At 43.5% G+C, this 16,466-nt stretch overlaps 1 protein-coding gene across 1 annotated transcript; it reads left to right on the top strand.

The window, feature by feature from the left end:
• The first annotated feature begins 95 nt into the window (after window positions 1–95).
• LOC309333998 (uncharacterized protein) lies at window positions 96–16,466 on the top strand. Its single transcript, XM_081848140.1, has 9 exons — window positions 96–143; window positions 1,431–1,511; window positions 4,432–4,609; window positions 7,868–7,973; window positions 9,746–9,937; window positions 10,941–11,043; window positions 12,800–12,879; window positions 14,503–14,668; window positions 16,100–16,466. The coding sequence occupies exons 2-9, from the start codon at window positions 1,440–1,442 to the stop codon at window positions 16,226–16,228; spliced, it is 1,026 nt and encodes a 341-aa protein (XP_081704266.1). The 5' UTR covers window positions 96–143; window positions 1,431–1,439; the 3' UTR covers window positions 16,229–16,466.

Genomic DNA, 16,466 nt, shown 5'->3' with positions numbered 1-16,466 from the left:
TTGAGCCATTAAGCATATGTGGATCATATGAAGAGTCACAATGGGATCAGTGTCACAATTCTCTACCTCCCCTAATCTCCTCCCCTTTAGTGAATTGCTTTGCACAGGTGGGAAAGAGAGGGACTCAAAGAAACAACACAGAGGTGGGTCAACTATTATCATAGCTTTCCATGTTCAAAAATCCTAATGGGTGATATTTAGGCCCACCCTCACCTTTGCAGTCACCTAAGGCAGAGGTTCTCAAACAGTGGTCCACAAACCACCAGTGGCTTGTGAGCTCTGCTCAGGTGGTCCATGGAAAATCTGTGTAGTCAGTAATATGTTACTTTAGCACTGTGCCTGATTTTACTTCTTCAAGATTAAGATAAGGGATGCCAGAGAATTCTAAAAGAAACAGAAACGGGAGTGAAAATTGCTATTGTTTGTTTTACTTAAATTACTTGTTTTTTTCCTGCATTTTGGGACACGGGTGGCGCTGTGGTCTAAACCACAGAGCCTAGGGCTTGCCGATCAGAAGGTCGGCAGTTCGAATTCCTGCAACAGGGTGAGCTCCCGTTGCTAGGTCCCAGCTCCTGCCAACCAGCAGTTCGAAAGCACATCAAATTGCAAGTAGATAAATAGATACCGCTCCAGCAGGAAGGTAAACGGCATTTCCATGTGCTGCTCTGATTCACCAGTAGCAGTTTAGCCATGTTGGCCACATGACCCAGAAGCTGTCTGCGGATAAATGCCGGCTCCCTCAGCCAGTAAAGCGAAATGAGCGCTGCAACCCCAGAGTTGTCCGCGACTGGACCTAATGGTCAGGGGTCCCTTTACCTTTACCTTTACCTTTACCTTTATCCTGCATTTTATTCTGTGCACTGCCCTGAGATCTTATAATGAAGGGAGTGTTAGAAAATGCCCTGGGGTATCGGCAGCCCCCCCCCATTCCTCCAGCTGTCCTTCGGTGAGCGTGGTTCTGGAAAAGCTACTGCCTTCTACTCCAGATGCTCCAGTGACACACATCATAATGATTTATGCACACTAATCTCCTGACTTTGTATAGTAATAAGCAGGAGACACCGTAGAACTAATCTACTATTTATTTACAGACTATACACAGAGAAATGCATAATGGTTACCGTTCTCTTCAGCTCTGAGAACAAACGGGAATGTAAAAGCAAAAGCACAGTTACAAAAGAACATATGCAGCTGGAAGAGATAAGACTGTTTCTTCCTGTTCTCACACTCTCTCAAGATAGTCATGTGAATTACAAAATGCAGCTTCGGTGGACTGATTTACTAACAGGGAGATATACAAATTTAATAAAATAAAATAGGGCAAAGGGGTCCGTGGGTTAAGAATTCCACAGGACATAGAATTTCCCTTGACTGTGTCTAAAGTAGCTTTTTGGCTTCTGCCAACTTAAAACATAATTCTGTTCTGACAGGCAAGTGCTATGGCAGTTTTTCAGATCATGGTGCCTTCCATTCACAGGAATGAACATGTGTTGAGCGCCTTATCACTCAGGGTGAGTAGGAACTGTGCACTTGTGATACTTGTGCTGCCATCATTGTATTCAAGATGGATGTGCTTTAAATGTATGGTGATAGTGCCCCATTGCCAGTATCAAGAATTCCTGGGGATACTGTTGGTATTGCATGGTACTTTTTAACAGGCAGATTAGCCAACTAAGGCTACAATCCTAAACTCAAGGCTTACCTGGCCATTGCTATTCCTGTTCCTGGATCCCACACCATTTCCTTTGCAGTTCCTGAGGTCAGGGCAGCCTAATATTACTGTAATATGCTTAGAATTATTTCACAACCAGATGGGCTGGAGGGAGATAGGAGTTATTTCGTTTGCTTTAGTTGCTTTGTCGATGCTACTCTTAAATTCATTTGGTAGTCATATCCAGCCACTACTTAATTAATAATATTATCCTTTACCCAATTTTGTATCAATCTCTATCTGTTCAATTTTATATTTTTCCATTTTGCATGTAAATTATATGATTCTATTTTGTATCATTTCCATTAATCTTGGGATATTAATAAGCCAAGTAATTCATTTCAGTTACATTCAGTAGTCTGTTCTGGGTGTGTGGCTGTAGGTAAGCTTTACTCCCCATTCTACTAGAGAACTACAGAACCCTTACTCCTGTCCTAAATATTTAGCATCTGTATCACCTCACCCAACCTTTCTTTCTCCTCTTTTGCCAATTATTTTTATTGATATTCCATAATTTTTAACAAATTGTCACGAAATTAATACAAATTCAATATAAATTTAAAAGTTGACTTTCTACCCACCCCATATGTCCCCTCTATTTTCCTTCCTCATTTGCTGCTCTCAATAATATAACTTTTCCAACTACCATTTCATTCATCCCTTCTCCCTACACATCACCTGTTCAGTTACCAATTTCTGCTATAGCTTTTATACATTGTTATAACATGTCCTCAAAATAGTCAAGTAGAATAAATCCTCTTCTATCTATCTATAATAGCCATTCATCAATTTAGAAACATTTCCTTCTGATACATCTTGAGTAACACTTTACCTGGGGGGGGGGAACAGACCTTGCTTCCTCACTGACGACATACACATATTCCTCCTTAAACTGGCCTTGAACATTGCTATCGGACATCTGGCCCCAGTAATGAACAACTCAGCCTCTGGCCCCAGTAGTTAACAACTCAGCCTCACAGGTGCAGTGTGCAGAGAGTGCAAACGAAACCTCTAGAATTTTTTTGGTTTATATAATAGACATTCTCCCCCTCTAACGCTGCCAGTTTCCCAGCGTCACCAACCCTTCACATTTCGCCATATTTTATCCTCACTTTGACACACAACAAGTTCATTAATAAAGAAACACAATCCATATCTCTTCTTTTCTGTCTGAAAGTCTCAGAAGTCGTCAACACACTGTGGTCCATCCTGTCCCGTTCACTGTCCTTATTTCCAACTTCAAGCTTCAAAGAGGGAGGCTGGTGTAATCTCAACAAAATCCCTGTCTCCTCTCCATCCTCCCCCTCCCCAACTGATTAATTTTCCTGCAGTCCATCCTTCCAATCCTCAGTTCCATTAGTGCTTAGTTATAAAATAAATGCAACGCAAGGAGTATCTTTAAAGTCCACTCTTCCCAAAAATTTTGCATTCCATTGCTTTAGAGGAGGGTAGATAACGCAGATTCCCCCCCCCCCAAAAAACCCATTACTTACAACATTGACTTCCTTTCCCCTCCAGCATAAATCAGGACCTTTTTGGCAGGTTGCCTCTTCACTTGCCAATTATGTCCAAATTCAAAGGTATTCCAGAGTTTACTATGGTAGCTTGCTGGGGCTGTCCTTGGACGCAGCAATTAAACCCAGTGCCCTTACCTTTTCATCTGGGAGACGGGGATTTCCATCCCCGCTCACACACACAAAAAAGCATTAACGGACAACCATGGATTGTGCCCTTTCGATCCCCTCCTCGAAATGTTAGGGGAGACATGCCCCTTACCCAGTGCTTTTTTTCTAAAAATAATAATAATAATGTTTAGCGATACTCTCATTTTCCTACACATATTGAAATACTGCCCCTCAATGAGGCCAAACTTAGATTCACAAAATGTTTAGGGGTATGCGCCCCCCCAGAAAAAAACACTGAATATAGCATTGTTGATTTATTTTGATTGCTATAAAAGAGCTATTAGAGGATGTGTTTTATATATTGGGGGAGAGAGAGAGAGAGAGAGAGAGAGAGAGAGATAACTGGAATATAAAACTAAAACTCCAGGACAATGTTCAATGTTCATATATTATTTTCACTCATACAATTTGATCTCCTGCTCAAAATAGAATAGTAACCAAGGATAGCTATTAAGTTATGTAGTGCTCCTTAAACCACCATTGACTTTGCGTGTATGGATGTGTGGTATTATGGAATTGTATATATATATATATATATATATATATATATATATATATATATATTTGCTTTCGTAGATTTTCACGGGTACAGGAATGCAGGTTTTGGTGTCCTCGGGTGTCTTCCCGTGTAAAAAAATTAAGGAACAAAAGAAGAAAAGGCACACTAGCCTGGGAACTTCCTCTCTGCCCAGAACATTGGAGGCTATACACCACACCCCCTCTACAGTATTTATAGGAACTCAAACACTGAGATCCTGCTCTGTTCCAGTAACAAGAAGCCGAAAGCACCAGCCTGAAGATGACGAGTGAGACCTCGTCGAAACGTCGCCTAGACACCCCAACTTTTACACGGGAAGACACCCGAGGACACCAAAACCTGCATATATATATATATATATATAATTTCTTTTGTAATTTTTAAAAATAAAAAAATGGATCCAAATAGGTTTACCTTAGAAAAGTTAATTAGTAATTGCTTACAAGAAGGCTGCTGTAAAACAAGTTCAAAATCCAGGACCTTTGGTCTGCTATAAGGAGAAAGAAGAAGAACAAGAAATCAAAACTGAAGGAGAATCTCAGATGGGCAGGAGAGTCCCAGAGAAGAGGATTAACTCTTGTTCCAAACAGCATCCCACCATGTTAACCTCTGGTGCTCTCTTCCTTCTCCTGGCCGTGTTGTCCAAGAGTTGGCTGACGACGGAAGCTGCAGATCGTAAGAAACATTTGGGGCTGGTTATAGATGAGACCTAGTTAAACAAGATCCCCATAGATGCAAAACGCAATCCTGACTGATCCCCCTCACTTAGCTACAGTTTCCAGAGTTTCCAGGGAAAAGCGATTAGTTGTTAAACTGCTCTGGGAATTGTAGCTTTGTAAATAGAATAAGGGTCTTCCTCAGCACCAATAACAAACTACAGCTAAGGGTTCTTTCGGGGAGGGCATGACTGGGAGCCAGTGTGGTGTAGTAGTTAAGAGTGGTGGACTTGTAATCTGGTGAACCAGGTTCGCTTCCCTGCTCCTCCACATGCAGCTCCTGGGTTACCTTGGGCTGGTCACACTTCTCTAAAGTCTCTCAGCCCCACTCACCTCACAGAGTGTTTGATGTGGGGGAGGAAGGGAAAGGAGAATGTTAGCCGCTTTGAGACTCCTTCAGGTAGTGATAAAGCGGGATATCAAATCCAAACTCTTCTTCTTAAAGTGGTATAACACAGCTTTAAACATGTGGTGCACATGGGGCCTGAACTTAAGGAGTCCAATATTAATCTGCAGTAAGTTAGGTTATGATTTCAGGGAAGGGCTGGGGAACTGTGCAACCCTTCAAAGGATGCTGGACTGCATCTCCCAATATCCTAGGCTATTGGCCATTCTGGCTGGACCTGATGAAAATCCAGCAACGTATGAAAGGGCCACAAGTTCTCTGCCCCTGGACTTGGGGATATGTCCCATTGAGCACAATGGGACTTACCTCTGAAGAAATATGGGTAGAATTGTGCCGTCAGGCAGGGGTAGGCATGACAGACGTAGATAAGGGTGTATTGGAAGATCTCTAGATGGTGTGCAAGAGATCAACCAGGGCTTCCTCTAGGCATCTGTTTGGTCACTTGTGGGAAGAGGATACTGGACTAGGTAAGTATTTGGCTTCATCCAGCTGGAATCATCTTACATTCTTATGTTTTTCTGACTAGCAATAGCAACAGTTAGAAAGCTCCCTAAAGTAGCTTGCTGAAAGAGAACATTCAAAGGAAAAAGAGGAGTTGGCTTTTATTTGAAAGGATCTCCCAGCCCTTCCTGGACATGCCGGCGGGAACTGAACCTGGGACTTTCTACATGTAAAGCAGAGGCTCTACCACTGAGCCACAGCTCTTCCCCTAATAACCCTAGGAAGGGAGGTACTTTAAAGTTTTCCATCAGCCATTAGCATCTAAAGGGCAGAAAGAGCAGCACTCAGGTTACCTGATCATAGTCTTCTCTGCATTAGTCATAAGTGTGCATCCATACATATAAAATAGTACACAGAGATGTCATGCAGTTCTGTGTCCTCTTTTATGATAATGTGTTAATGGTCACCCTATCAGCAACAGTGGTCCCTGCCAGTAATTCCGGAGGTGGATGATGATGATTATTATTAACCATGTGCAAAGGAGGTCACAGGCTTCTGATCTGCTCTCAGGTGTTTACTGGTATACGTTTTCTCATATGCTATAGATACATCTCTTTACCTTGGCCTGTTCTTAAACCCCCCCCCCAGCTCCCATTCTTCTGATTGTAATTTGTTTTAACTGGTTTTAAATCTTTTTGTGTGGTTGTAACTCACCCTCACACCTTATGGTGTAGGTCAGGCAAATAGTAATAGTAGTAGTAGTAGTAATAAACAAAAACAGAACAACAGAAGTAATTTTAGGAGGTATACCTCTGTGTATCTTTGCATCAGAGTAGTGCAAATGCACTGGCAGGAGAGTTGGATCAGCTCTGCAGGCAAGTTTTCACTGTACCAGCCTCCCTGTTGTCTCGTCCCTCCCAGCAAGCAGCAGAGACCTACCTTTCCAGAGTGATGTGGTTGCATATGGCAGCAGACCACCCTAGGTAGCACCCATTGGGTGGTACTCAACCAAGTTTTACTGGGATTAGTCCAGTTAAAATGAATGGATATGACTACCTGAAAGTTAGGTTATTTTAATTTCAGCAGGTCTGCTCTGAATAAAAGTTAAATACCATCCATAATTTCAGTTTAGATGAAATAGGTATTGTTAATTAGAGGCTCCCTGGTTTAATTGTGCTCGTATGAAGCAGGGAGCAAAGGTGCTTCGTGCATCTGGGCAGGTGTGTTTGTTTATATAAAATAATAATAATACGTAATAATGATAAATAATAAAGCAGGATGAAATGTTGGTGGTCCTATATAAATCCACCACTAATGCACTGTTCTTGCACTGGTGGCATGTTGAATACCCGTTTCTGCTTCTTTGGCAATCACTTGTAGCCAAGTAAGATTGTCTTTCATGAACACGGACTTAACAGTGAGTCTGTAAGTGATTGTGGAGGCCAATTCTGGATCCGCACATCCTTCCACAGTGGGGACATAGGTTTCTGGTCAGGAGTTGATCACGGTGTGGATTTGCCAAGTGTGCCTTCCTCTTGGCACATTTCTCCTTTGCGTCCTGAGTTCATGCTTCTTCAAAGTCTATGACACCTTTGGTGAAGGCTGTTCTCCATCACAGCACTCACAGAGTTTCCCAGTTATCTTTTGTTGTCCACCGGTATTTTGCTTTCCATTCTTAAGTTGGGAATAGAGTAGTTGCTTTGGAAAACAATAATCAGGCACCAGAACAACATGACCAGTCTAACAAAGTTGATGTTGAAGAATCATTGCTTTGACACTGGTGATCTTTGCTTCATCCAGTACACAGGCATTAGTTCATCTGTCTTCCCAAGTGATCTGTAAAAAATTTCGGATGGAATCCTTCAAGGAGCTGGAGATGGCATTTATAAAAGGTTCATGTTTCACAAGCGTACAGTAAAGTTGGTGGTACAATGGCTTGTTACTAGCATTTTGGTTTCCCTCTGAATGTCCTAGTCCTCAAACATTCTGCACTTCTATCAGGAGAAAGCTGTGTTCGCAGAGCTCAGTCGATGCTGGATTTTGGCATCAATGTTGGCCCTTGTGGAAAGATAACTGCCTAGGTAGGAAAAGTGGTCAACTTTTTCCAATGTTACACCATTAAGTTGGAATTGTGGTGTTGCAGAGGGGTTGTTTTGTGCTTGTTGGTGCAGCACTTTGGGGTTTTTTTGGATATTAGCGATAGGCCAAGTGGCATGTTGAATACCCCTGCAAAACAACTCAGGTCCGCAGGGTCCCTGAGACAAAGCAGCACATCATTAGAATATGCTCACAAATTATCTCTATGGGTATCTTAAATTATGGTCAATATGACATTGCTATGCAGCTCAACTCTCTCCCCACTGTTTTCAGCCAATTGTTCCGGTGTGGCTGACCTTGATGATTGTCCAGGCAGTACAAGTGATTTCTGTCCAGAAGGAGTTGCCTGTGGTTGTAAAGATCAAATTCCCTTTTGCAAGTAAGTTACTTTCCTTCCTTTTAGGGTTTGGCTGAGCTTTGTGGGGAAAGACAATGGTTGGGCACCTGACCTCCCTCTGTCCACCTCACTGCTGCATATTATGACAGAGGTGGCGGGGAGAGAGAGGCTTGTAGCAAGGATGACATGGGATAGATGTGCAGCAGCTGTGCTGAATTAGCTTTGTCCCATTGCCTTTCCATCCTGGTATGCAGCATCAGTGCAGCCAGAAAGAGGTCAAATGAGTGGTGCAGCCCCACTGCACCAACTGCCATGTCTACGCAGGCACCATGTGCTTAAGTCATGGGTGGGGAACTTTTTCAACCCAAGCCACATTCCCCCATAAGCAACTTTCAGGGGGCTGCATGCCAGTGGAGAAAGAAGCCAGATTCCACAGTGAGTGGGGCCATGGATATGACTTAACTTTCTACAGCAGGTGACACCCCAGCTGTGCAAATGTCAGAGGCTGCGACATTCCCCACATTTCCACTACTCTCTATCCAAGCATGCAAAAGGCGCTGTCCTAGCTCAAGGACACTTTCCAACCAGGCATAAGAAGCCGAGAAGGGTGTGGTCTGTGAAAAGAGGCTGTAGCATGGGAAGAATCCGAAGGTTCAGAGAGAGAGAGAGTCCATTTGAGTTCTAGGGTTGCCATATATTGAACAGCAAAAAAGAGCACTCGTGCCTGGGGTTGGGTGAGGTGGGGAGAGGGGTTGCAGGCAGTGACATGTGGCCTTTGGCCTAAGGAGACGAGGCTAGTCCTCTAAATGTTCCCCTTGTGCCTCCTTCCCAAAGCCCAGGAAGCTTCTACCTGGCTTAGGCAGGAAGGTGCAAGGCTCCAATGTGTCCAAGATCTGTCCTGCCATCTTCCCAAAGCCCATCTGTCAGGACATCAGAATGTCGCACGCATGATGTTGCCCCTCCCATGCCCCTCCCAAGGTTGCACCTCTGGCTCTGTTTTCCTATGAAAAAGTTCATTGCACATACACTCTGTGTGGGAGCGGACACATTCTACAATGTCCCTTCAAAATATACAAAAGCAAAAACCTGGTCCTTCCTGCATCATGCAAAAGACACACAGTATGTATATGTTTTGCACTTGCTTGTCTAGTACTATGTGTGTAAAACAAAAAGTACCCCTTTCCTGCACCCTTAGACATTTGGGCAAATTTAAAAAATCCAACCAGACAGAAATGTTTCCCCTGAAAAAGAGGACATGTCCTGGAAAAAGAGGATTTATGGCAACCCTACATTTTACCCCTGGCCCTTTGCATGTGTAAGATGGCACACTTTCCTAAAGTGCTGTACAAGTTCCATTAGGGACGCGGGTGGTGCTGTGGTCTAAACCACGAACTGGTCAGCCAGGTGGCTCTGTGGTCAGCAGTTCAAATCTGTGTGGCAGGGTGAGCTCCCATTGCTCTGTCCCAACTACTGCCAACCTATCAGTTTGAAAGCACACCAGTGCAAATAGATAAATAGGTACCGCTGCGGCGGGAAGGTAAACGGTGTTTCCTTGGACTCTGGCACTCATCACGGTCCTTCATGTGCCAGTAGCGCTTTAGTCATACTGGTCACATGGCCCCAGCAAGCAGTCCATGGACAAACAAGTTCCATTGTGAGGAAAACAGCAAGGTTAAAAATTGCAGCCCTGCCCAATTTGACCACACGTCACTGGATAGCACCCCAGCACAAAAGCATTACGATGGGTTGTAATCATACTATTAGGGGGTGGATGCAAACTATTTTGATGTTGCTTTGCTTGATTCCATCCACAGGTGCCCTTCCTACCAAAATGGCTGGAAAAATTACTGGTACATGGGTGTCAAATGCGAGGAGCTTTGGAGCACTTTGGACTTGATTTTAGTTGTGGTTTTCCCCGCAGTGGCTCTGTCTTTTGCAGCTGCTGTCACAACACAGTGGGTCCAGTATTGCAAGGACAAGCCAGAGAAACAAGCCAAGCGAAGCCGGTGAGTCAGTATATATTGCAGTGGAAATCTTTTCTTTCCCAAATGAACATTCCATGTAGGCTGCAAGTCTATGCACACTTACCTAGTTTGATCCCAAGTAGAAATCAATGAGAAATTAGGTGCTGTTTGTATTTTAATGGAGAACAATGGACTTCACACTTCTCGAACTGAAATATGAATTTCTCTCGCTTGGACTACTGCAATGCGCTCTGTGTGGGGCTACCTTTCAAGGTGACCCGGAAACTACAACTAATCCAGAATGCGGCAGCTAGACTGGTGACTGGGAGCAGCTGCCGAGACCACATAACACTATCTTGAAAGACTTACATTGGCTCCCGGTATGTTTCCGAGCACAATTCAAAGTGCTGGTGCTGACCTTTAAAGCCCTATGGCAATCGCAATAGGTATAGAAATTTTGGGAGGTTGGAATGGTCTCAGGTGTGGGGTGCACATTTTTATTTATTCTTATTACTTTGTTTTTTTAAAAAAGGAGGAAATGCAAGTGGTGGTACCTCACCTGCCCCACTGTTTCCACTGGTGCCAGAATGCCCTCCTCTCACCCAGTGGCGTAGCGTGGGGGGTGCAGGGGGGGCCGGCCGCACCGGGCGCAACATCTGGGGTTAGGGCAAATCCACGGGTTAGGGGGCGCAAATCCACGGGTTAGGGGGCGCAAATTACTTGCCTTGCCCCGGGTGCTGACAACCCACGCTACGCCACTGCTCTCACCTGTGCACAGCTGCCCCCTGTACATAGAAGACAAGTGACAATGCTTAGACGAACACCCCACTGAGAAAGGAGTGGGTATTCTGGCAGTGGTAGAAGTGGGGGCAGGGCACAGCACATTCCCGTTTTGCCTCAGGTGGTGAAACGGGGCAGGCTGTTCCTGTTTTCACCCCTCCTCGCCAGCAGTGTACTAAATTTCTATATATATGTGGAAGGAACGAAGGGAGAAGGAAGGAAGGAATCAAGGGCTCACATTCTTTTGACTCTTATATATTTTCAGTACTCAGGCAAGGCAGCTGAGACCTGAACCACAGCATCATTCAGAATATGCTCCTAAACTAGCCAATAGGTTGAGATCTGCCTCTTATTCACAAGGAAGACAGGTAAAATATTGTGTTTGTTTTGTTTGTTTGTTTGTTTGTTTGTTTGTTTGTTTGTTTGCTTGCTTGCTTGCTTGTTTGCTTGCTTGTTTGCTTGCTTGCTTATTATGGACTTGGAATTTAATTGTGGTAAAAGGGGTGCTTTGTTTAATTCAATGGATGGCATTGTTTATTTTTGAAATGCCCCTGGGTTTTGCATTATTTTTTGTAAATGAGGGAAATAGCTCGCAGCCTTTTCTGAAAGGCGTTCTTCCCCTATCCACTCTGCAATTGACATTTACAATGGATGTCTGATATGTAAGATGAGATTAGGGCATTTGCATTAGCTGACATCAAATGGACTTCGTTTGCTTAGAAGCTGCAATATGATTGTCCTCCTTTATCCCAACCAGGCCTAGAAGACTCCTGGTGGGGTGAGAGGAGGAATCTGCAGCAACGAATAGCTGCTGCAGTGCCAAGAGTCCAGTTCAAGTTTTTTTACTCTTTGCAGTCAATGGCCATTACAGCATAAGCATAAAACACATATATGTAAAGCACAAGGGAAGGATTATTCATCACATAAAACAGATAAACCCCAATAATACAAATAAATAGCATTTAAAGCATGGACTTCACTCAAAACTTCCCTTAACATTTAGCACTGATCTGAAAGGTGCCTCTAACAGGATAAAGCTATCCTGCAGCTAATTAACTTGTTTACATCAGGCAGCAGACATCTTATCTAGAAAATGTCTCGTTTGCCTTCTAAGGAGGTCTAAAAGGCTAGAAGAAATGTCACACCTGGTAGGTATTGTAAAGGACAAAAGAATAAAGTGCAGCAAAAAAAAAAAAATCTTATTAGAAAATCTGCCAGCCAAATATGCTATAGGGATAGTTTGGAAGCTAAGCTGGGAGTGTGCCTGACAAGGAAATAAGTTCATTTCTGCAGATAGGTGGCCCTTTTATGGTTTGGTATCATACAGTTTTTTTAGAACCACAACAACAACACCTTGTGCTCAGTGCAGGAAATCCTTAGCTAGAGCACCACTGACCAATGGTTGTACAGCCCCTGCTTGAAGACCTCCAGTAAGGGACACTGGTAACTGGTCCCACGGTCAAACAGCTCTTACCACTTCTATTTCTTCTGTGGGAGAGAAAGCCACTAATTCTTTCATTCATTCCTATACAGCAAGGATGGAGAACCTGTAGCCCATCAGATGCTGTGCTACAACTAATATTATCTTTGACCGTTAGTCACCTGGCTGGGGCCAAAAGGAGTTAGGAGCTGCAGGTTCTCCACTCCCGATATACAGTTAAGGAACAGAAACTTTAATCATTTATGTGTAGAATGATGGCAGTATTTTCTGAGTTTTTGCAATAAGAAATATAGGAAGGACAAGGTACAATAACCAGGTTTGTTTTTAACTCTGTCATGATGTGTTTGCAACTAGTCTTTATTTCACTCTGATTTTCTCTTCCTGTATACCAACCTTCATCAACTTCATGCCCTTCAGATATTTTTTAGGCTATATTGTAACTCCCATCTGCCTCAGTGAGCATGGGTCCCATATCTTGACGGCATACGGTTGATGAAGGCTGGTGAGTAACAGTAGACATATTATCTTATTATTTGTCTTCAGTATTTTGGGGATTGCATATTTGTTTTTAAGGGTTGCATCTTTATCATCTGTTTTTCATAATAAACATTTTAAAATAACAAAACAGAAGTCAATTTGTCGCTTAATTCCCCCTTCTTTCTTTTTGCTCTTTCTTGGTATAGGATGATATTAAATTTCCCAGGTACAATCTCCAAAGTCACCCTCGTGAACAAATACAGTCACCATATGCTGGAGACTACAGGTATGATGTCCTTTGGTCAAACTTTTTCACAATGATGATATATTTTTCCTGCTAGAAGATAAATTGTGCACACTGCTCGGCAATGATGGAAACCATTATATATTTTCAAATGTAAAATGATCTTGAACTGTTCTGAAATTTGCCCTCCATTTGCTTGAAAGCTTTCTTCTCCTGAGGAAGAAGAGTCCATTGTTCTGCATCATTTTCAAGGCATTTTAGAATTTGTATGGACCTGGAGTTTAGAACATGCCTTATAGTTGTCACATAGTCTCGTATTTTCTGTTTGTTTTTCTTACCAATAAACATTTATCCAGTTGCCTGCAACCTTCCCAGCTGTTCAGGCCATATAACCTCCTCCCAGGCCACACCTCTCACTGGCCTTGTTTTGTACCTTCCTTAAGTGTTTTTGCCTGGACAGAGGATATAGGTGTGTGTATATATAGAAACTAGCTTACTGCACAAAGGCAAAATTTATATGCATCAATTTTTGCCTCCACCACCATGAGGCCTATGGAAGTTTGCCCAGAAGGCATTGTGGGCCTCGAGATTAAAAGGTTTCCCACTCCTGCCATAGGAGCTGCTTGCCTACCTCATCTCTATGTACAGAAAACCTGCAAAAGACAGAGTCCTCGGCTGCATGTTCATTCTATGTTCAGACCTTTGTATGAATGAGTGCAGGTCAGAAGCTGTGGTGGTGCCTGTGATCTGCAGGAGCTCATATGACGCAACTAGGAAAAGGGATGAAGAAGGAAACAAGCAAACCGAGACAGAAGTTCATTAGCAGTTTTCTATAATGACCAGTTTGTAATGAAGGATCCGCTTAAGGGAGAAGAAGAAGAGTTTGGATTTGATATCCTGCTTTATCACTACCCGAAGGAGTCTCAAAGCGGCTAGCATTCTCCTTTCCCTTCCTCCCCCACATCAAACACTCTGTGAGTGGGTGGGGCTGAGAGACTTCAAAGAAGTGTGACTAACCCAAGGTCACCCAGCAGCAGCTGCATGTGGAGGAGCGGAGACATGAACCCGGTTCACAGCTTACGAGTCTACCACTTTTAACCACTACACCCCACTTCCTCTTAGGAGAGGAAAAGCTAGATGGAGCTGGTCTCTCAGCTGAGCCAATGGACTGGGCCCTGCTTTCCATCTTTCTTTTTGCTGCAGCCAGGTGGGATGCTTTGGGCTAAACTGATGCCAAAACTGAGCTCCCAAAACTGAGGCCATTCATTTTGATTCAGTGCATACAATAAGCGGTTATCATGTTGCTATTTTGCCTAGATCTGTATTCCAGAGAAGTAGCCATGTTATTCTGTTGCAGCAAACGTAACAGAGGTGAAATCTACAAACATATTTTTAAAAAACGCTGTGAAAATGCTTTTTAAAAAAATGTTTTGAAAAATACATTGAATTTGGCATAGCTCACTGTCTCACATTTGTATATTGCACTTTACAACACATTTAAAATGTTTTATTTGCAGCTGTGTAGCTGAGTCCAGAGACTTGCAGCACCTTAATGGTTTACTGTGCCATATTTATCTTGAAACATAACTCTTTGTTGCATTTATCTGCCCATAAGAAATTTATATTTGCATTTTTTAAAAAAAGTGTTTAATTTGATTATTATAGTCAGATGCCTCACCAGCCATTGAGAAGAGCTGTTCCAAGCCAAGATGATGTATTTGTGGGTCGGTCTTTCCGAGCTGGCCAGCTTAACTCTTGGGAGAGTGAGGTGCCTGATGTGGATTATGAGGACATAAACCCATTTTCTGCTATGCCCATGCAACAATTTCTTGTATGTACAAATAATCTCAGTTATACAAGGAGTGGGGTGTTTTGTTTTGTTTTTACTGGGACAGGATTCAGAGAGAGCTCTCTGCATGAGTGGAAGGACCTCTTTCTTCAGTTTCCAGTGGGAACCCGCTACACTAGCCTTCCCTGACATGGTGCCGCCAGATGTTTTAGATTGCAACTACCACCAACCCCAGTCAGCATGGCCAATGGTTTGAGAGGATGGCAGCTGCAGCCCAAAGCATCTGAAAAGCACCTGGTTGGGCAAGGATGCCCTACACCAGATGCCACATCATTCCCAGTCTTCAGGGGTTAGTTTTCAGGGCTGCAGTAGGAAAAAGGAGCAATCCCCATCTGTAAACAGAACTCTGTTCACGATTCCCTAGATCCCACTGATAAAATTTGCACTAGGAAACTGGAAATGGAGCACATGTGAAGCCTTTGTGTATCAGGTTTACTACATAGGTGTTCAGGAAGCTTTAGGGCTTATTCAGACTTCCTTCTTTGCCATGCTTTCGGGCACAGACCCACAGTTTCCAGGTCTATGTCCAAGCTGTGGGGGGTTTTTTGGTCCCACCCCAGAAAAGCCTGCTATTCACTGCTAAATCAGAACAAACAGCAATTGAGGTTTCTGTGGATTGCTGTTTGTTCCGATTCAGCAGTAAAGAGGTTTTTTTTTTCATGGGGAAGCAGTGGGACAAAACAAAAGACCAGAAAACAAAACATAAAAGAAAAAACAACTCACTGCTTGGACCTGGATTTGGAAAGAGCCCTTAGAAGTAACTATGAGAGCCTGTCTGTTACATCACTCATTCCCTCTTCCTGATTCTTAGGCTGTGTGCACAACCATACATTTAAAGTGCATCCCTACCCCAACCCCACGAAGAAACCTGAGAGCTGTCATTTATTACCCAGAATTCCTACCGTTCCCAGAATTCCTGAGGGTGTGTGTGTGTGTGCCTTAAATGTATGGTGTGGATGCAGCCCCAGGGCTTAATCTACTTCCCCACCTACCCACTCCCTTTCTTCTGTCTTATGCTCACCAACCCCACTGCAACTCTTTGCTTCTCCATGGCTCTTTAAGAAAGTGTATCCACAGGAGTAGAAGCTGGTGGGAAAAGGGAAAAAATAACTCATGAACATGCCCAGAAGCAATTTTGGCCCTGTAGCAGGAGGAGGAGTCTGTCTAGAGCAGTCACGTGGTGTTTCTCTCCACCTGCTGCAAATTACAGTTGGTGGTAGGTGGCTCTGTGGGAAGTGGGGGAGAGAAAACAGTCTTGCTAGAACTGTAGTAAGGGCCTGGTGTTATCCTTGCCTGCTTCCTTCATGCTCCTGGAATCCCACATGGCAGTTGGTGGGAAGGAGGCTCTAGAGAGGGGGCAGGGAGTCCTTCCAATGCATCAACCAATTTTCATATTTTAACTTTCCCTTTCAGAGACCCGGGGCATCAGTGGTACCTCGGCCTGAGCACCAGAAGTATGGCCATCAACCAGTGAATTACCTGAATGGTCAAAGAGCTGGAAGGCCCTATGGGATTGGGCACCAGCAGAATAGATACACCTAGGAACTTTTAATAAATATGGAAAACAGGTGCAACTGCAGAATCGTCCTCCATTGTTTGGTGCAGCCTTTTATGGGTGCTCTCTTACCTTTAGCTTTCTCCATGAGGGCTTTATCGCAAGCCACACCCAATGAATACATACCTATCAAGACGCAGCAAATATTTAATCAGCACAGCCATTAAAATGAGAAATCTGTTTGGGCAGCATCTTTCTTATTTAATAAATGAACCTACCAATCCA

This window comes from Podarcis erhardii, assembly GCF_964252035.2.
Source record: "Podarcis erhardii genome assembly, chromosome: Z".
In the NCBI taxonomy this organism is placed as follows: Eukaryota; Metazoa; Chordata; class Lepidosauria; order Squamata; family Lacertidae; genus Podarcis; species Podarcis erhardii.
Note: the sequence above shows the minus strand (reverse complement) of the source record. Positions and strands in the feature narration are given on the sequence as shown.

Bases quoted from the DNA above. Each gene is read 5' to 3' on its own strand.
- LOC309333998 (XM_081848140.1), top strand. From the start codon at position 1,440: ATGGCAGTTTTTCAGATCATGGTGCCTTCCATTCACAGGAATGAACAT. The intron at 7,974-9,745 runs GTAAGTTACTTT...TTCCATCCACAG, and splicing joins GATCAAATTCCCTTTTGCAA to GTGCCCTTCCTACCAAAATG. The intron at 9,938-10,940 runs GTGAGTCAGTAT...ATATATTTTCAG, and splicing joins AAACAAGCCAAGCGAAGCCG to TACTCAGGCAAGGCAGCTGA.